We start from the raw sequence: 21,075 nt of genomic DNA, 5'->3' as shown, positions 1-21,075 counted from the left end.
GAAAATGAAATGTCAATAATTCATTGAGTTTTGTGCTGTGGGGCCTGTATTTCTAATATCATAAATCTAAACTGTTAGTTTTGAATTTTACCAATGATAAAAGTTTGTACTTTTCAACCTTGAAGTAATGCAACTGTAAGGGAGGTAAGCGGCAGGCAAACAGAAGAGGAGGGAAAAGCAGACTAAGGGAGGAAGTAAAGTCCCTCCTTGGTCCATTACTTCACTCGGCTGCATCTACCCTTCAGTTCAGCCTTATATTCAATCGAGGAGTCTTTTCAGGACCTTCGCTTGCGCCTCAATTCCAAGAAAACAAAATGTATGCTACTCAATCGGACAAACAGTGTCTCCAGCCCCCCAAAGATCACCTGTGCAGATGTATCAGATCTGGAGTTTGTCAATTCCTACACCTTGGCCTCTGGTTGAACTCTTCACTCTCTTTCATTCCTCACATCAACATTCTACAGGTTAAAATCAAATCCAGACTGGGCTTCCTTTACCGTAATAAGACCTCCTTTACATACTCCGCCAAAAACACTCTTGTGAAGATGACCGTGTTTGACTAAGGCGATGTCATCTATTAAATGGCCACTAAGTGTGCCCTTAACAGGCTTCATGTCCTTTATCACTCAACCAGCCGTCTTGCTACTGGTGCATCTTTCTCCACCCTTCATTGTGACCTTTACAAACTGGTGGGTTGGCCCTCCCTTTACACCAGGCGACTGACTTTTACTCATCTACTAGACCCTATCAGGGAAGACATCTCAATACTTCTCTAGTGATTTCATGACACTTTCTATCCCCAAGGTTCACACTGTCTTTGGCCAGAATTCCTTTTGCTTTGCTGCAGCAATCGATTGGAATTCCCTCCAAAAATCTCTGAACCTGTCATCTCTTCCACCACCTTACATCTTTAAGCAGAAGCTGCAGCAGACCAGTGCTGACCACTGCACATGCCGACAGTTTTTCATTGAATTGCTAGCATTAATTTGGGTGTTTTAATCTCTGTTTAAACAGTTGTGTGTCATGTTTTGTTGTATATGTATTTTTTTTATTTGTTATCTTTCTTCCTGCTGGGGCCTCTTGCTAGGTCATCATTGTAAATGAGAAGTTCTCAACTGATCTTACCTGATAAAATAAAGAACGAAAGAAAAAATACAAGCAATTGCAAAAATTGCACTAATGAGGGATGCGAAACCTACACAGAGACCAACGGAAATTTACAAGATACATGTTCCTCCCTTCTAAGGTAATATAGTTTTTAATCATTTGACATTTAGGTCATGTTTTGTGCTGCATAATAAAAACCCTATTACAGGTACACCAGCTTAAAATATTAAAAGGCAGCTGGAGGCAATTTTCAAACCAGCTTGCAGAGGTAACATCAGTGTGTTTGGGTAGTTTGGTGGAGCTCGGTGGATATTACGATTGGTTGATCTGCACAGTTCTCTCTCATACGGTGTATCAACAGTCAGTAAATGGGAGGTTTAGCAGTTGTTAGATTGACAGTTGACTTTGTCGTGCTCTACTTCTGTCTCCTCTCTCAGGACTGGTGTCCAGGCTGCAGCAGCAATGATTTTTTATTTTTTTTGCTTTTAATGCTTAAAAGAAACATCACAAAGAAAGTAATGGAGCTCAGGTTCGCCTCGAGCGAGAGTGAATCATTAAAATTGAAGGACTGTCCACCTGATGAATTTAGGGTTTTGTTTATGAGGGCTCTGGCCTCATGCAAACACACCACAGCGATGCTTCATTCTTATTATTATTTGTACTTTTTACTAACAGTCGATGGCAGAAGCAGAAGAAGGAAGCCAGACCCACTTGGGTGCATTTTTACCAGCTAAAGATGAAAGATATTTAAATGCATTTCGACTCAATCCTGCAGAGCCTAAATGGCCTTGTAAACAAGATTTAAGCGCAGATGATTCATGAATCGACAGCAGTGCCATATTTCTACGCTTTAATTAAACTAGAAAACAGCGACCTCATTCAAATATTGAAGCATGTCTGGGCGTATTTGTAATGTGAAGCAGCTTATAGATACAGATAACTTATGTAAGTATTGTTCCCATCTGTTTCTCCATCTACCTCACACACACACACATGCAAATGCTGTTAAACAGTTGAATTAATTGGTTCAGAAACCGTTATTTGGCTCGCATGTGTTTCCATCGAGCAGCATTCATTAAATGACTCATTAAATAAGGTATTTAAGGTGAGGGAATACACGGCACCTCTTCATCTGCAGAGGAAATGAAAACATGACTGCTGATGGAAAGCGTGCACATAAAATACTAAATAAAGAAACTGTTCCTCAGAGCTCAGACCTCCATCAGAGGCAGGCGACGGTGACCGGCCAAATAGAGCGAATGTTTGCCAGCGCATACAGAGTCTGATTTACACCCAGCCCAAACACAAACATGTGTGCAGTTTAAACGAGCGCTCTCTCGTCACCGAGCCATTGTAAATGTGCCATCAGCGTTTCAACTGACTGACAGGTTTAATGGGCCGAGACTTCAGGGAGCCGAGCGAGGGAAATAATGTAAATACTCACACATTCACACGCCTTCTGAGAAAAGCTGGCTGATGAAAATGCAGCAGCAGAAAATAAAAAAAAAGATGAAGTAGAAAAGTGAATGTGAAAGCTCGTGTCAAGGTCAAGGCATGACTGACAGGTTCTTATTCTGAAAGTCTCTGCAACTCATAAACAATAAGCTGAGAACTTAACAAAGCCGTAAAACTCAGTATGTTGACCGGGTTTTGATAAAGTCCTGAAAAAGTCTGATATGATATTTACATTTAAGTGCTGATTAAAATTGATTATATAGAGCAAAAGATGGTTTATACCAATTTTGCTTTTAGACGAACATTCTGATCCGTAATTTTAATGTTTCAATTCATTACTCTGCCAAGGAATGTGGCAGAGTTATATGACGATCACTGTCTGTCTGTCTGTTAGCAACATTACTCAAAAACAGACCAACAGATTTGGATGAAATTTCCAGGGAAGGTCAGAAATGACACAAGGACCAAGTGATTAGATTTTGGCAGTGACGCAGCTTATAGTCTGGATCCATGGATTTGTTAAACATTTCTGTATCATTGAGAGATAGCGGCACAACATCACTGTAACCATGACAACAAGTGATCACTACATCAGCTGCCTGCTGACGATCACACAATTGTGATCCTACTACAAATCCACCACTGAGGACTTATCAGGACTTATCCATCAGAAATGATACAAGGAACAACTGATTAAATTGTGAGGGTGTTTCCAAGTCCCATCAATTCCTGCCATCTGCTACATAATTAGGTCACGCTGTTATGGCTGTTGTTGCTTTCAAAAAACAAGACGTCAAAAACAGTCCGGTTCGTCTTTTGAGGAGGAGGTTTACGACTCACTAATTTAATAAGCACACGCGGAGATCTACTATGATTCGAAAACAAGTTTGAGATTTATTTACGTAAACACAAGTTAAGTATTCTCCGTTGTTGACTTTCTAGAAATGCAAAAGTAACGTAATTTAGTGGTTGATAAACTTTCTCACTTCTCACTCCTTCAACACAAAAAGCAGAGCCCTCAAAGCAACAGCTGATCGCTCTCCCTTAATCATGGGAGTGGGACGGCTCAACAAGTAGGAGGCAGGTGAGCAGTTAATAATAATCAGAATTAGCAAAATGATTAAAATAATTTAAATAATCATCATCATCTAAATAATAATAATTTGATATATCATCAATTAATAGAAATAGGCTCCAACACACGCAATTCGGTATCCGTACATAACGTACACATGCATAACACACGTCTGTTCTCAGTACAAGGTCATCGTTATTCAAGATTTCATCCGTCGGAAATCATACAATGACTGAGCAGCCTTGGTGGAGTACTGCGTTCTATGAGTGCTTTTCTTGTTGCCCCATAATGCATTCTGGTAGCATCATGTCACATTGCCCGCTTGCTCCCTGCTAATCATTTGCATTAAGTTCAGGTCTTGGCTACTTTATGCAGATGAGGAGCATTGAGTGGAGGTTTGATGTCTCGTGAAACTTTCGGAAAACCTCCAAACTAACCGTTGTCAAGCTGAAATGAGGACAGCTGCAGGAACTAATTTCTGGGCTCAAATGTTTTCAGAATCACATTTCGCTCTACTGTTCTTGTAATAAAAGAAAAAGCGGAGCCTGAAATCATCCATTCACACCCTACTCCATATATAATGAACTATTTAATTAACTATGTAGGGAGCAGCTCAGCAACAGAACATTTGGGACATTACTCATGCTATTGATTACATTATACACAAGCCATGATTTGTGCTGTAGCAGTGTAGCACAAACATTCACAGTTTATGGGATGCCCAGATAACTCAACTGGTTGAGCGGGCGACGCCTGAACAGGAGCTAAAGTCCCCGACACAGTGTCCTGGGTTCCATTCCAGCTCTTAGCCCTTTGCTACAGGCCTTCCACCGATTCTTCTCCCTACTTTCCTGTCTGGCTGTCCAATAAAGCCAACAAAAGGCCAAATAATTTTTTTTAAAAACAAATTCCCAGTTTATTACATGGGTAAAAAAACTGGTAAAATCAAACTAAACGACACAACCTAAATGGGAAATACTTACATTTTAATGACAAGTTTCATGCTTCTGTTCATGTTCTCTTTCGCACAATCCATGATGGTGCATATTCCTGATTAATGACCATCAGCTGCACTTTTTCTGGTGCATTGTGGGATACTTTGAGTGACTTCATATATGGTGTAACAATTAGTGTTTGGACAGTGTTATAAAATGGTGAACCCCCTATATAGTGCACTATAGAGACAAAGTATACGATGGAGCTGCCATGTTGGCCCAGCGTCTCTACATGACAGGCTTTCAGTGTTGTCACCTATCTAGACGCCACTTAGTGACATGCCAGTCATCAAGCATGCAATGCTGGGAAGCAGCATGATGCCTCACATATAAAAAGTAAATAAATTTTAAAAAATTGTTGGCAGGCATCATGAAGCCTTAAATTTGGAATTTTCACCAATTTTAGCAACACTACACTCAACAATTCAATAGTCTGTCACAAATTAGCCACATGCTTGAGTATACTCTGCAGTATAATTGTAATTTTATCATTTTACTCTAAATGATGCCATAATTTACAAAATGAACATCAGGTTGTACTGAAGGAGACTTGAAACTAGTCTTTGAGACCATAAACTGAATAGGAAAATGTTTATTGAGGTAAGAAATGTGCTTGGATGCACAAACGCAGAAATGTACAACAAAAACTCAAAAAAGGAGGAACATACATGAACTCTGAACTCATTATTTCACTGCATACATGAATCCCCTTTGATACCTACATGTATTATACATTTGACTGTTTGTCAAATACACAACCTGCCTAATGAAGTTATGTCACAACATCCCCCCTGGGTTGAACAAAGCAAGCAGGTCTTTTAATCATCTCAATTAAACTGTTGGTCCATGAAGACTAACTGAGCAAGAAGAAAACAAGCTTCACCATTTAACATATCCTGCTTGAAGGTTTCCCACAAAGAACAGGTATTAAATATTACAGAAAACCTACAGTGAAAAAAAGAATGTGGAAAACCAGTGCAATCGTAAAACTTTCAGACAAAACATGACAAGGCACTTTTCAAACCCTGCAAAAAAGAAAAATGGATGTCCAATGGCAACACCCTCCTGTAGCTCAAAGCCTTAATTAAACCTAATTTTTAGGCTTAAATACAATTTCAACAGGTGACTTATAGAAAGATTAACCAGTTGTCATAAGTGTGGAAATTAGCTACAGAGACAAAAACTGTTCCAGTATTAGGCTGTAAATGTCTTTAGTTCAGCTGTAAAGTTTGAGCCTTTTAACACACAGTTCTATGGGGATCGACTCACTTTTTGAAACTAGCTCCTAGTGGTGATTCGAGGAACTGCAGCATCAAAAGATGGTAAGAGAGAAAGAAGAAAAAGCTGGAAACAAAACTGCTCATTTGTCAACAGCTAAAAAGCTTTCAGAAATAAAAGAAATAAACTAAACTTTGGTTTAAGAAAGAAACAAATGGAGGGAAGCCTTCAGGAATTGAGAAAGTCCTAATTATTCTTTTATGTTAACAGGTGTTCCCAATCTTTCATTTCAATATTATTTCAAAACTAAATCAGAAATTGTGTTTCTGCCTCCCATGAAGCACAATAATAGCTTTCAAAGAATCCCCTCACCTACCTACCAACAATAACCCTTTTCCAGATATTTTCCAAGTTGTTATCTGTAATTTAACAAAATAGAAAATATTTTTGTTTATAGCGGAGCACAAAGTCAACATTTACTGTGTCTTATTTTCTTCAGCACTTACTGTAGTTACCTTCAGTGATCATTTTGTTATCTTGGCGGTTTAATTTGCACAAAGCACAATTGAAAAGCTGCATATATTTTCACATTTTCTCAAAGCAAACAAGCATACAAATTATATATTAACTATTAAAAAGGAAAAGCAACAGTTTTTACATTGGTGGAAATGTCTGCATGTTGGTACAATGCTGTAGTTTTGTTAAACGCCTTGAATTAAGAATAGGATCACATCTTCATTGCTACTTTTAAAACCATGTCGGTGGTTCTAACAACTCAAAAAGTCAAAAACCATCAAAAGCAAGCACAGAAGGTTTGTTTTTTATTCCAAATTTTTACAATTTCCATAAACTTTTTATAGGGAGATGCTTCAAAATGCACATAAAAATATGTTCTCTAGTGAATTTCTGTCCAATCATTCTGCAATCAGAGCCGCCCCTTCCTGCTTATTGGAGAGAATGCAGCTTTAAATGATTCAAGTGATTAGCTTCATTATTCAGAACCCAAGAAACACTCAGTCTGCTGTAACAAACCTGCCTCCATATGAAGAACCATTAAATCCAAACAGTAGCGTAATGAGAAGAACATTTTCCTTCTTCTTTGAGAAACTGCTGCACACAGATGATCTTTTGTCGTCTTTGCATCTCTGAAAAAGCTGCTGAGTAAAAACCTCTTGGTGCTGCATTGACTGGGGCTGAATTTTTATGCTGCAAAAATCATTTAGATTCTCGTTGTGTCATAAAATGCAGCAGGTTTTATGTGAGAAAAGGCAATTTTCCACCGCTGGCTGTCGGCGTCATGTTGACGAACTGAACAGCTCATAATTGAAAAAGTCTCCCATTTGGTTTAATAGTATTTGGTTTTATGAAGTGAGGGATTCTGCTGGTTCTAACAGAGCACCTACAGGTAGAGGAAAGAGTCTACGTGATTTGGTTTGAACAATTTCTGTTCTCTGTCATATACAGATGACAGGAAGCTTAATACTATGTTTTTACCACTATGAAATATGTCTTAACACTATAAAGTACATCATAGCATCATGAAATACTTTTAACACTGCGTTTTAACACTATAAAATATGTCTTAAATCAATAAAAAATGCCTCAACACGCTGAAATTAATCTGAAAACTACAAACTGAAATAAAATACATCTTAAATCACGTCTTAACACTGATTAGCAACGAGATAAATTGTATTTTTATTTCCACCTCCCTGCGGTGTTAATATTATGGCTGATTATTGTTAATGTTTGAATACGAACACTCCAGAAAAACCAACGATCTTTGCAGCTGATCCACCGAGGCTCTGAGAGAACACTGTGTGCCTGAGGGCTGCAGATTCCCTTCAACACCAGAGAGCATGTAATCTTTCACGTGGCGTCAAAACATGAAACATCAACTTAATTAGACTCGGGTGTATTTAATTCTGAAACGGGGCGTCCACATGTCAAAAGATGTCACACCTGCTCTCAGCCGGCTTTATCTCGGCGCACCTGCAGCCTCCTGCTCTGCTCTTTATTCTAATATTCAAGGAAGCTTTCTCTCAGGTCAACAGGCAGCAATGGAAAAGAGCATCTAGTGTGTTTCTCTGCATGAACGCTCATGTGGAGGATTGAGTTGTTTTTCTGTGAAGGATAACAGACGAACTGCTGCTGTGTTTCCGTCATCCTTCTTGATCTCCTCTGTCTCCTAAATATTTATCTCTGCCGTCCATCCATCCATCCCTCAGATTATCTTCATCCTCTTTGTTATCGCTGCTCCTCTCACATCCTGTCTGAGTGTCTCTGTCTGTCGTGGATATTTACTGCATCTGTTACCATCATTACGAACATTTCTACACTGTAAAAAAAAAAAATCTGACTAAAAAGGTGCAAATTTAGCAGCCAATAACACCAGAAAAAGCATGTTAAACAATGGAATACTTTACAGTTCACAAACTGTAAAAAGAATGGGAAAATATTTCCAGATATTTGTGAAATAATAATATGTTTAGCTGATTTAAATACAAAAAAAATGGTGCAATTGGTGCAGTCATTTTTTTGTTTTTGTTGTTGTTGGTCATGTAAAACAGCCACATGTAAATTTATACTTCTTTTCTGTGATTTTATTAGATATGATCTGCAATGAAAACTTTTGGGAAAATCTGTAAAATTAATAAACATGTTCTTTGTAATTTAACAAAATGAGGTAAATAAAACAATTTTAATACAGATTACATCTTTAAACCAAATAATTGCATGTCTGTAATCATATTTACTGTTGCTAATTTAAAATAAAAATGGTGTAAATGTGTGTATTTTATGGACAAACGTGTATACAGTTACAGTTTAAACCCGTTTTGTTTTTTATACACTTAACAGGTAGATTAATGCTTTTTTTTCTGTGATTTTTTTTTAGATTTTTTATGAAGTGATTTACCACTTTTCAGTTATTTGTGTACATATTAAAAAAAAACACTAGCAAATATCTGAAAAGTTATGATTTTTAAAAATTTAAATATAGTAAAAAGTAATTTTATGCTAAAGAAATAAAACAGAATCATTTGTACAATAATAATAAAAATAATATTTTTTCCAGATTTGGCTTTTTTTTTTTTAAAAAAGGGTAAACATAAAAATTAATACTTTTTTCAAGAAGTTTACAAGTGATTATCTGTAATTTAATTAAATTTAAAATCTATTAAATGATAGTATATTCTTGTAAAATAATTACAGGTTATAAAACACTTATAAGGATTCTTTTTCCTATTACAATGTATAGCAGAGAACAAAATCAACATTTATAATTTTTCTTATTCTCTGCAGCACTAACACCTTCATTGAGGCCACTTTTAGGAATCATCTTGTTATCTTGCACATGTGTGATTTGAATTTGCACATAAAATAGTTAAATTGCCACATACATGTTCAAATTTTGCATTAACTCCAAGCAAAGATGCACAAAAAACACCATAGAAATGGAAAAGAAGCCGTTACAACACGGGTCTTTGTGTGAGTAGAGTATCTTGGTTGAACTTCTTGAATTAATACACTGTTCACATCTTGATTTCAACACTTCAAACCACTTTAACTAAGGATGGTTCTTAGTAAACATCGGAAGGAGACATAATGAAAAAGGTTCGACACTATTTGTCAGCAGGCTACATGGTCAAGAATAAAAAATTTCTGAGTAAAACCGGAAAAACTGGCTCCATGTTGGGTCTAAAAACCAGTTCTGCAGCTCACACACAGATGGAGTTGAACAGTTTAAGCCGCTGAGGCTTCGGCTGATTGATCCATCAATTAAGTTTTTCTGAGAGGCTCTTTAACGCTGTAATTCCTGCTGTCGCTGCAAAACATGAGACGGGCGGTAAACAGACGAAATGCAGAGAGACAGAGCTGGAGAGAGTCTGACAGCCAGAGCAAATGATGGAGAGTGTAGGAGACACTCGGCATGGACAAGGAGACAGTAATTATCCTTCAAAGAGATCTGAGTCACACTGGACGCCTGATACCACTGATGGAGTTTTAAATGGAAAAAGAAGCAGCCATTCCTCAGGGAAAGGTTCAATTACAGAACAAGAGGTGACGTTTGTAACTGAAAAGATGGAGAAAGAAGTCAGGAAATGTTTAAATTACTTGTGATACAGATTTAAAAAATAAATCTAGGAAGAAAAATACAATTTACATGTTGACTGTTTAAAAAAAAGTGCATTCTAAATGTGTAATGTCACAAATGCAATTTGTTGTTTTTCCAGTGTGTGTGAACATAAAATGACACCATTTTACTGTATTTAAATCAACAAATATATCATCATTTTACAGATATCTGCTGTTGTTTGAAAGACACTTATGTGAAGTAGTAAATGAGTTTTTAAAATTGTCATTTTACAGATGTTCCCAGCTTTGTTATGTGGGTCATTCCACTACTGGAGGACATTTGGGCTTTAAATGTTTTTTTGAAAAATAAACCTTTTCTTTATCAGTCTTCTCCTCCATATTCATCAACAGTAGGTAATAAACAATCAAAGACATGATTGGCTCGGCTTACACATCAGTGATACCATTTTTATTCCATGTTTATTTGTAACTATACTCTCATCACAGTTACAGGGATGCTAATCCATGCTAATGCTAGCTTTTTCCCAGAAGTAGAAGCTAGATATTTAGCTAGCTGTCAGAGCTTCAGGCTGTGGTTCGTTGCTGTGCTCTCTCTCTCTCTCTCTCTCTCTCTCTCTCTCTGGTGGAAGCCACTGATTGTCACTGCAGCTTCTCCATAAAGGCAGACTTCACCCGTCATTTGAAGCTGGACTGTTGTCTAATCTCCAGTGGGTACTGGGAATAGAAGTAGTCTTTGCCACTTTCCTGGAACCTAATCCATGCTAATGTTAACTGTTTCCCAGGAGATAATTAACTAACAGTGTTGCATGAGGTACAGTGACACATTCAATCAAGGCTGACAATGTTATGAAAATATGAAAGATAGAAGAGAGGACATACCTTTGCCCTACTGATTGTTTTGGAAAACTGATGATGTTAATTCCAGCATTTCCTGTGATTCACTGATTTCTTCTTCTACCAGCGACAAAGGTTATGCTAACAGGGTTGTTCTGGAACACACATTCCATGCATGATAATAGTTATTTAAAATAATACCGTTTCTACAATTACAAGAGACTTCAATTAAAAAAAATACAGGAGGTCTTCAGTACGACGTTCTCGACTTGCAGCGTTACATCGAAATTGGTTACGTGGAACTATTTGGCCAGCGGATGAATACATTGCCACGTGGCGCTAAAAAACAGCTTTGTTTACATTTACTGGTTGTACTACGCCTTAAATTGTGCTACATTCGCTAATTTTTTGTCCTTCATTATGGCTCCAAAGTGCAAGTCAGACTCTTCTGATGGTAGTGCTTGAAAGAAAAGGAAAGCCATCTCTATGGAAGTGAAATTAGATATAAGAAAACACTCGGAACATCCATTTTCCAAAGAACTGATAGATGTCGTGATGCACGTTACAGCTTTGTTTACATTTTGCCAGAGTTCTGACTTATGTCGATCCATAAGAGCAGAACTCTGACGCAAGTCAACGACTCCCGTATTAAAAAAAAAAAAAAAAGAGAGAGATTTAGATTTCATTTTAACTGTTTTTTTTAAAGATTTAATTTGGTCATCAGGGGGGTGGGGCATGAGAAAAATGGCATTTTAGGGAGAACTCTAGACTTATTTGGTATTTTTAAGAATATTTTCATTCTTTTCTTGTTTTTTTTATTTGTTCAGGACAAGTACATTTACAACAGCTGTGTGTTTAAGCATTTTGTACATGGATTATGTGAGATCTGATGGGTGGGTCGTAAAATGTCCCATATATTACAGTTAAATACATGCCAGCTGTAAAAAAAAATCAGGTTTACACTGTAACCTGAAAGGCAGCTTGCATGTGGATAATAAAAAGCGAGATGTTTGTTTAGTGTTGGTGTTAAGTGTCGGCATAATTATAAATCTTCATCATCATGGAAAATTAGGCTGTTATTAATTTATGAGTCATGCATGAGGGGTGAGTCACATTCATAATGATACACAGTTCAAAGATCAGAAAGTCAACTTTTTTCAGGTCAGCTGCTGTGAAACAAAACAAAAGCATCTATTTTCTTATTATTCATAGTAAATAAAAGCGAAATCAAGTCTTTTATACATTCATCTGTCATTTCCAACAACAAAAAGTGACCAAAGTGGGCTTGCATGAACACCGTGCTGTAGTTTGCACACTAATTCTACTAAATGTTCTTTTCTTTACCTGCACAGACAGATGCCAACACTAAAGCCGAGCCTGCAGCTACATCAGAGATCACATATAGCGTCCATTAGGCGTGAATGAGTCACAGAGGGAACAAAGCAGCAGAAAATGAGCTCGACAAAGAGAGGAAACCTTCTATAATCTTCATTGTGATTTTCCTGCTGCTAGGCCTTTTCACTTTTTTTTTTAACCAATGCAGCTGTTCTGAAGCGTAAAACTGCTTTTAGCTCACCTGAAGGGAAATGAAAGGAAAATGTCAGCGGCGGCGAGAAGCGATTCGAGCACGGTACGAGCCGCAGGATAAAAAACGTCACCAGCTGCTGTCAGTACAGTTAGACACAGTCTGAAAGCAAGAGCTGGTGTTGAAGTAAACAACAGAAACAACAGCTGGTGGAGATAAAGACTCACATTCAGGGTCTGTCTCTGGTTTTCAGGCCTTTCATCCAGATACAACAGCACTTTAGTTTTAGTTTTCAGACGTACACCAATCAGACATAACATTATAACCAACCGCCTAATATTGTGTTGGTCCCCCTTTTCCTGATCCGTGTATTGGACGCCACTAGACCTCTGAAGGTCCACTGTGGTATCTGGCACCAAGATGATAGCCCCACCGGCAACTTCCAGGACTTAAAGAATCTGCTGCCTCCATGGATCGGACTTGTTTGTCCAGCACATCCCATAGATGCTCCATTGGACTGAGATCTGGGGAATTTGTATTCCAAGTCAACACCTCAGACTGGTTGTTGTGCTCCTCAAATCATTCCTAAACCTTTTAGCTTTGTGGCACACTGCATTATCCTGCCAAAAGAGGCTACAACCATCAGGAAATGCCGTTTCCTTCAAAGGGTGTACATGGTCTCCAGCAATGCTTAGGTATGTGGTACGTGTCAAAGCAACATCCATGGACGGCAGGACCCAAGGTTTCCCAGGAGAACATTGCCCAAAGCATCACACTGACTCCACTGGCTTGCCTTTTTCGCATAATGCATCCTGGTGCCATGAGTTCCCAGGTAACCTGGCATCCACGTGAATTTTGAGCCATTTTGGACAATTGTTTATGCATTTTGGACATGTTTTAGTCATTTTGGATGAATTTCTCCATTTTTTTTTTACGCATTCTAGAGATTTTGGGTAAATTTTAGTCATTTAGAAAAACATTCTTGACAAGTTTTATGTCATTTTAAACAAATTTTGAGAACGCTGTAGTCAGTATGGACACAATCTGACATTAATTTGGTCACATTTGAGTCATTTTACATTTTTTCCTCTCATCTTGGTTTTTTGAGCTCTTTTTTGGCTTTATTTTACAGGATAAGTTGAGATACATACAGGGAAGCAGGTGGGAAGGATGAGGACATGACCTGGAATTGAACCCAGGCCGCTGCATTGGGGACAATAGCCCCTGTTTATGGGTCGCCCGCTCAACCAGTTGAGCTATCAGGGTGCCCGTTTTGGATCACACATACGTACTGAATATGCACAAACCGGCATTGGGGAATGGATACACTATCTCAGCTGCAATCTGAATGAAAGTGGTATGATGGGAATTTGAGACAATAGGCATCAAGGGATAACTTAACTGATTCATTGCACAAATAAGTTTTACACAAGAAGTCAAACAGTTATGAATATTATCAACGACTTTGCACTGATGCCATGAGATTTTTCCTTTATTTCTAAACAAACTTCATTGGCCACCATTTGTATTATGTTGCTGCATTTGAATTACTTCCATAAAAAAGGCAATATACTAGATTTAAAAGGAAAAGAGGAACATCCACTTGTTTTTGTGCACACTTCCTGCACAGCAAACACTGAAACTTCACAAAGAAACAGAATTATACAAACAGATACTCCAGCCTGAGGTGCAACAAATAACCAGCAGTCATGAAAATTGCAGCAAACACATTTTTTTAAACTTCTGCCTCATGAAAACTGTAAATTAGAGAGTAAATAACAGCTTTCAAATTCTGTTTCAGTGCAGCTAATGTTATCAAACTCAAATATCAGCTGTAACTTCTCCAGATTTGAGTTAAACCACAAGAATGTCACATTGATTTTAGTCATAGAAGAACTATGGTGAATGTAACCTTCAAAAACCAGCAGTGGGTAGAGTTTTAATATCAAATAGACCTCCAGAGTGAAGAAGAGTAAAATCTATGGTAAGAAACCTTCTTACGCAAACAAGATTTCAGCAGAATGCAAAATAAGGAGCAAAAACAAGCACATTTCCAAATCAAAGCTGCCCAGACTTACCACCACCTACAATAATAATAAGAATAGCAACTTTTTTATATATAGAACTCTTTAAAAACACAATTTACAAAGTGCTTTATAGACACGCCAAGCAAAAAAGATAGTTTAGTCAGTCCAAATGGAAAGACTAAAGACCAGAAAACCTAAAAGAAAAGACCACCAGATGAAGATTTACTAGATAAATCACCAGATAAAATAATAAAAGCACCAAAAATGCCATATTTAAGAAAGAATAAATAAGTGGCATTAATAAAAGACATAAGACATAACCCGTGACATTATTTAACACGGTGTCCAGTGTTTGGCATAATATCCGAAGGGGATTAAAATTAGCTTTACTAATATAAAGACGCCGACTTGAAAGAATAAGAGGATAAGAGCAGCATGAACCTGTTTTATGCACATTTTCTTTCTGTGGTTTAACACAAACTGCTTATGGAAATTTCAAAGAGGAACTGAATTACGCCAGCAGATCCTCCAGCCTGAGGTGCAAACAGGCGACCACATTAAGTGGCAGTCATTACCGAGGTGCTGCAGATGAAATCATTATTTCATGATTACTGCATTGTCTGACAAAATGGGCCGAGGTGAACGCAGAACACCAGCTGTGCAGCCACATCGACTATTTTGACACTTTCAATGAGTGACGACAGAAAGTTAGAAACATAAAGAGCCGTCATGCTCGGCCACGAAACGTCTCAATGAACTGCAAATAGAAAAATTAATTTTATTTATACAGCAGTGCCACTGAAAAGAGAGAACTTATGCAATTCTGAAGCTGAAACTGGCTTTAAGGGTTAATTTGATCATGAAAATGTGTCACAAGGGAGATTTAGCGATATTTTTATTTTTTTCTTTGAGGAAATAAGCGTGTTTAACCGTTATGACTGATGGGACTGTTTCAAATCGATTAAAAATTCTGATTGAGTGACAAGTGTGATGTGCATTTCTTTCGTTTTTTGTTTTGTCTTTAACGGAAAATTTGCCAAACATCTTCATGCATCCATCTTTTTTGTGGAGTAGAGTTGTGGAGGCCCAGCAGTATACAGTTCTCCATGCTGTAGTTCTGTCTCAGTGTTAAGTTCCAACCCTGAATAGTCAGTTTCCCACAATGCACCATGAACAGCAGCAAACAACACCAAGCCGATGATCACAAACCAATAATACGTACCATCGCGCATTGGACTGAAGGAGAACTGTTACGATCGAGGTGGGTGAACCCAAGCAGCAGGCAAACAGGCAGGCAGGGTGAATTAACAATGATTTAAAGGCATTAGAGGTGATTTAATTTCCTACGACTTTGAACGTAGCATGTGCATGCGCACATACAACCTCTCCCTCACCCCCCTCTAACCTCCCCCCTCTTAACATTTACGAAGAAACGCCCCCCTCCAGAAACTTGCGTAGCACTCGTGAAGTTGTCTTTTACGGCTGGGTCCCCCTGGATCTTTATCTGCCATTATGTAAAAAAAGATGAGCAAAACAAGTCGCCAGCTAACTACGAAGCTATACCAAAGCAACACATACACAAAACGCGTAAGTCCAAGGCGTACGTAATCTACGTAACTAGGCCTGAGCCGGAAGATTTTTGCTTGACAGGAAAGGGAGCAAAGCAAACGCCTCGGTCCGAGCGCTTTGATTGGCTGATGTTTTTCAGGTCCTGCCATGTCCACAGTTATTTTTTTTATTTTTATGTTTTTTAGAAACCACGTACAAGTCCACTAAAGGTCAGTATATTCATTTTATGTGAATCAGACAAATTAAACAAAAAAAAAAACATCCTCCATAATGCCTTTAATAACAGAAAACTCTCCACATGGGAGGCACGGGAATAAACAGAAAGGGAGCTGAACTAAACTAACTGAGGGCGACAGACCAGGTGGTCGTGATGGGGGCTAAGCTAAACTAAAACGGGGAGAGGTAACTCACGGTTGACTGGGGGGAAGGCGGGGGCAGAGCTGATGAACCAGTGGTGGGGACAGACGAAGGGGAGTGCAGAGTGGAGGAGGGGAGACGAACAGACGAGGGTTCCAGGGTGAGGGAAGGAAGACGGAGCAGGCGAGGAAATCCAAGGGCCAGGGGAGAGAGACAGAGTCCAAACAGAGGTGTGTGCTCCACAGGGAACCACAGGCAATGACCCAGCAAGGTGTAGTGGGGAGAGCCAGGCTTTATACTCGGCTGATTATTGATTTGGAGCAGCTGCGCTCCTGTGCAGCTGCTCGTTATCAGGCCGAGTGCAGCACAGGAGAGGGAGGGGCCATGACAAGAACACCAGGGGGACAAGAGAGTTAATTGTGGATTGGTGGAATTTGAACAAATTTCTGATGGTATTGTAAGTTCAGACGTATTTTCTAGTATATTTAATAGCATTAAGAAGCATTTGACAATTCTACAATTTTACATTTTCAATAAAAAGATGCTTTTATCCAAAGTGACGCACATCTGAGAGTAGATTTTATAGTGCTAAGATGTATTTTATAGTGTTAGCGTATTTTTATAGTATTAAGACATGTTTTATAGCGTGAGATGTATTTATAGTGTTATGATGTATTTTAGAGTATTAAGACGTATTTTATGGTGTTAAGATGTATTTTCTAGTCCATTAAGAAGTACTTTTTAGTGTTCAAATGTATTTTATAGTGTTATGATATATTTTATGGCGTTATTAAGTATTTTATAGTATTAAGATGTATTTTATAGTATAAAGACAAACTTTCTAGTCCATTAAGACATATTTTATATTGTGAAGATGTATTTCTTAGTGTTGAGACGTTTTGCCATGGCCCCTCCACGTCTTGTGTGTGACTACAATTGACTACAGCTGGTGACTGGAGTCCTTTAACCCTTGACGCCAATTGTCGCGAATTTACGACATACTACTTTCCTTCAGACTGCAGCCAGGACAGCGCATCCATCCCCCCATGACAGTTTGTTCATATTCAATACGTACCTCGGAACCTTTTGCAGGCACTTGTTTCTTGTAGGAGCAGTCGGAGTGGGACCTAAATTATTATACATCTGTTCTATGTGTAATGGACAAATGAACAATCTCCACATAATTTAGCATCAGCTGGAAAGCAAAAACATACAATTGTAAATAAATTCAGTGTCAATGGGTTAATAAATTAATGAAGAAAGCAAAACCCATAATTTATTTTTGGTGACAAGCATACAAGTGTTTCCATGATAGAAATAGTTGTAGGAGACACTGGAAACTCAAGACTGCCTGATATACAGGATCTTTACAACTGCATGAAAACTTTTTCTCACGACTTATTTAACAATGAGTTTCACTGGTCAGCACTTCAGAATAGTTAATAAAGTCATGTAAGGGGAACGTATCGAGCACTTTGCTGTAAATGTTGGCAAAACAAGCCTCCTGAAAAACACGTTCTGTTTTCTTTGTGCAGCAAAGGTGAGTGAATAAATGATGAAGTACATGTGACTTAAACACCGCTTTTAACTTTTCTGCCATGAAGACACAAAGAATCCAGTCTGCATGCAGCGATGAGGAAACAGCAACCTTTCACTTTAACACTGAAATGTCATATTTCCACAGTTTTCACACGGTTTTAAAACACATTCTGATTCCCTGAACACATCCTGAAAACTTTTTTAAAAACATTCTTTTGTTTCCAATTAAATTACTACAAAAATTTCACAAGAGTGTCCCCATCCTGGCCACTCACTGTCTGAACTACTGCCTTCAGGAAAGCACTACAGCTGTCTGAAAAGTAGGACTGCCAGATTCAGGTACAGCTTTTATCCCAAAGCAATCTCACTATTAAAAGGTTACATGAATGCACATCATTATTTTTAAATGGCTGCACGGTACCTTAATTTATTGAAATTATGTGTGTTTGATTGTGTTACATGGTTCTTTATTGTGGGTTTTATAGCACGGATGTGTTGAATGAAGCACTTTACTGGAGCAGTGCTCCAATATATTTGTATTTTTCAACGACAATAAAAGACATTCTATTCTATTCTGTTCAACATAATCTCACAACATGTTCCAAATGTGAACATTTTCTGTCATAGTCAATTTATAACCTGATAGGAATCCTGTATATACACTCACTGGCCACTTTATCAGGTACACCTGATCAACTGCTTGTTAACACAAACAGCTGATCAGCCAATCACATGACTGCAACTCAATGCGTTTAGGCATGTAGACGTGGTGAAGACCGCTGAAGTTCAAACAGCATCCGAATGGGGAAGAAAGGGGATCTATCTATCTACCTATCTATCTATCTATCTATCTATCCCGGAGCTGCTGCACTGAGCTGTTTCAGACACACTTTTTTGTCTTTTCTTACATCCAAAAACATCTGTATCTTTGTTTTTCTTTTCTCCCTTCACTCCTGTCAGCTTCGGTGCTAATCTTCGTGAACAGACTCGAGCTGAGAGGCAGCTCCTGACTGAAGGAGTTAAGAGAAAGATGACGGACTTACAGATTCAGCAGAAAAGGGGAAGGGAAAATGGGGAAAAAAGGCACAATGCATGTAGAGAGAGAGAGATTGAGAGAGCGAGCCAATACGATACAAGGGCGAGAGAGCTTTGGTGAAAATACAGAGAGGGGGAGAGAGAGAGAGAGCGCAGGAGATCCCAGAGAGGAGCTGCAGACGGCGGCTGTAAGCATGAAGGCAGGAAAACGACGAGCTCCTGGTTCAGCCTCAACAACTTAACAAGCAGAGAGGCTTCCTTCCTTCCTCCTCCTGCTTCTTTCTTTTTACTTGTTTTCTCTTCATAAAGTGGAATTACACCAAGAGGTGAGGGGAACAGATCTGTGCTGGACTTGCAGAGTGACTGACATTTTCCACTGAGGACTTATGCAAGCAGGAAGAGGAGAAAAACTACAGGAATATTTAAGATCTGCAGAGAGCTGATGTGATTTTTTTGGGTGGAAAAAGGGAATGTAAAGTGTGTGAGGGAGGGGAAAAATGGGAAAGTTGGTGACACATGTGCAGGGATGAGTCTTCACACACATCTTTAACAACGCACACACTGTGCAGGTGTGTAACTTCGATTAATCCACCAGGATTCCACTCAAACTTTGCCTCTATTCACAGATTCCACAAGAGATCACGGAGGGAAAAAAGGTCGACTTCAAAAACTACTTCAGATCTTCACATGGAGCTAATATTTCAACATATGAGCGCAGACTTCAAGGACGAGAAACCTGCAGCTTCAAACGGATTCTATAATCAGAAGAAGAGGAGGGCTTTTTTCCAAGACATGTGAGTCAAAGTCAGTGTCGGATTGGGATCTTTCGAGCTTCTTCTTCTTCTTTGTGTTTCCATGTGGCACTCGGCGAGGTTTAATTTGATTCAGAATTTGAGATCAAACAGCTGGATGATGCTATTTTAGTTTCCCCACGTGGAGATCATGGAGGCAGTCAGCGACCGGTCGTGCTGAATGACAGATAATTACCAGAGTGATAAATGGTGCTGTGTTTATGGTATTCACCCGGGCAAAGACAGCCAGTGAAAGATGAGCAGACTTCCCCCGTCCTCGCACCGCTCTGACCCACTTTCCTGAAGCGAGCTGCCACCATGAACCTTCGCGGAGGCAACGTGTCGGAGCTGATCTCCAACACGGTCCGAGCTGTCACCTCCCTGGAGTCCAACCCCTGGCTGCCACGTGGCCCGGAGGAAGGCCGGGTCGGTAACGCCACCAACCCGGCGTGTCATGACTCGCACTCGGGGAACTGGTCGCACCACAACCCCGGAGGAGTGTTCGGGTCACCGTGTCCGTCCTCGGCGCCGCCAGCGGAGAAGAACTGGGCGGCGCTGCTGATCCTGCTGGTCATCGCCGTCACCGTGATGGGGAACATCCTGGTGATCCTGGCCGTGTCGCTGGAGAAGAAGCTCCAGAACGCCACCAACTACTTCCTGATGTCGCTGGCGGTCGCCGACATGCTCCTCGGCATCCTGGTCATGCCGGTTTCCATGGTGACCATCCTCTACGGTAAGCGCTGAGTGGAACTTTAGTTGAGTTGACATTTGGTGTGTTGCTGACTCGAGTCCATCTCTTTCATTCTCAGATGGATGAATGGTTAGATGACTAAACTAACAACCTGCCTGCATGTTTAAGGCTTCAAGTGACACCAAGAGAGGAAATCATTCTCACCAAGTATGACATTTTCTCATTGTGACACTTCTGTGGTTTGGATCTTTGCTCTAGTCGCTGTGTTGACCTCCTCCTGACAGTCTTGGAGGACAGATGGAGAGCAGCAGTGATGGAGGTGTTGGGTGCCGTTGTTGACAGTTATGTGCTTATTCGGAGTGGTGCTTCAGTGCTAAAAGAAAAGTGGTGAATGCGGCTCGTGTGCAGAGATGGATGAATGAATAGGCCCACAGGAGCACGTTTCTGCAGCGTTGGCAGTGTTTACATTCACTTCTATAAGCAGTCGTGGCAGGAAAAGTCAAAGCAATTATGTGTTGTTCTGTTATTGGCCCACGTTGACCCCTGAAACCACCATCTTTATGTGCTGTATCACCTCCAGGAGCCTTTACATACAGAGTGCACAGCAGACTACAAATGAAAGCTTCATTATATGCTCAAAAACTCAGCAGCCTTTTACTGTTGCACTGTAAAAAAAAATTAGACATTCACAGTTTTTTTTATTGTATTTCCTTTAAACCTTTCTACCAGTTCTGTAAAAAATGCAATGTAAAAGGAAGG

At 39.3% G+C, this 21,075-nt stretch overlaps 1 protein-coding gene across 1 annotated transcript in view; it reads left to right on the top strand.

The window, feature by feature from the left end:
- The first annotated feature begins 18,528 nt into the window (after positions 1-18,528).
- Positions 18,529-21,075, top strand: part of htr2aa (5-hydroxytryptamine (serotonin) receptor 2A, genome duplicate a) — a 105,018-nt gene continuing 102,471 nt past the window's right edge. Inside the window, exons 1-2 of the mRNA XM_051958842.1 lie at positions 18,529-19,160; positions 19,461-20,358. Coding sequence (XP_051814802.1) covers positions 19,944-20,358 — 415 coding nt within the window. The 5' untranslated portion in view covers positions 18,529-19,160; positions 19,461-19,943. The remainder of the gene's footprint in view (positions 19,161-19,460; positions 20,359-21,075) is intronic.

Source organism: Acanthochromis polyacanthus, chromosome 14 (assembly GCF_021347895.1).
Source record: "Acanthochromis polyacanthus isolate Apoly-LR-REF ecotype Palm Island chromosome 14, KAUST_Apoly_ChrSc, whole genome shotgun sequence".
Lineage (NCBI taxonomy): Eukaryota > Metazoa > Chordata > Actinopteri > Pomacentridae > Acanthochromis > Acanthochromis polyacanthus.
Note: the sequence above shows the minus strand (reverse complement) of the source record. Positions and strands in the feature narration are given on the sequence as shown.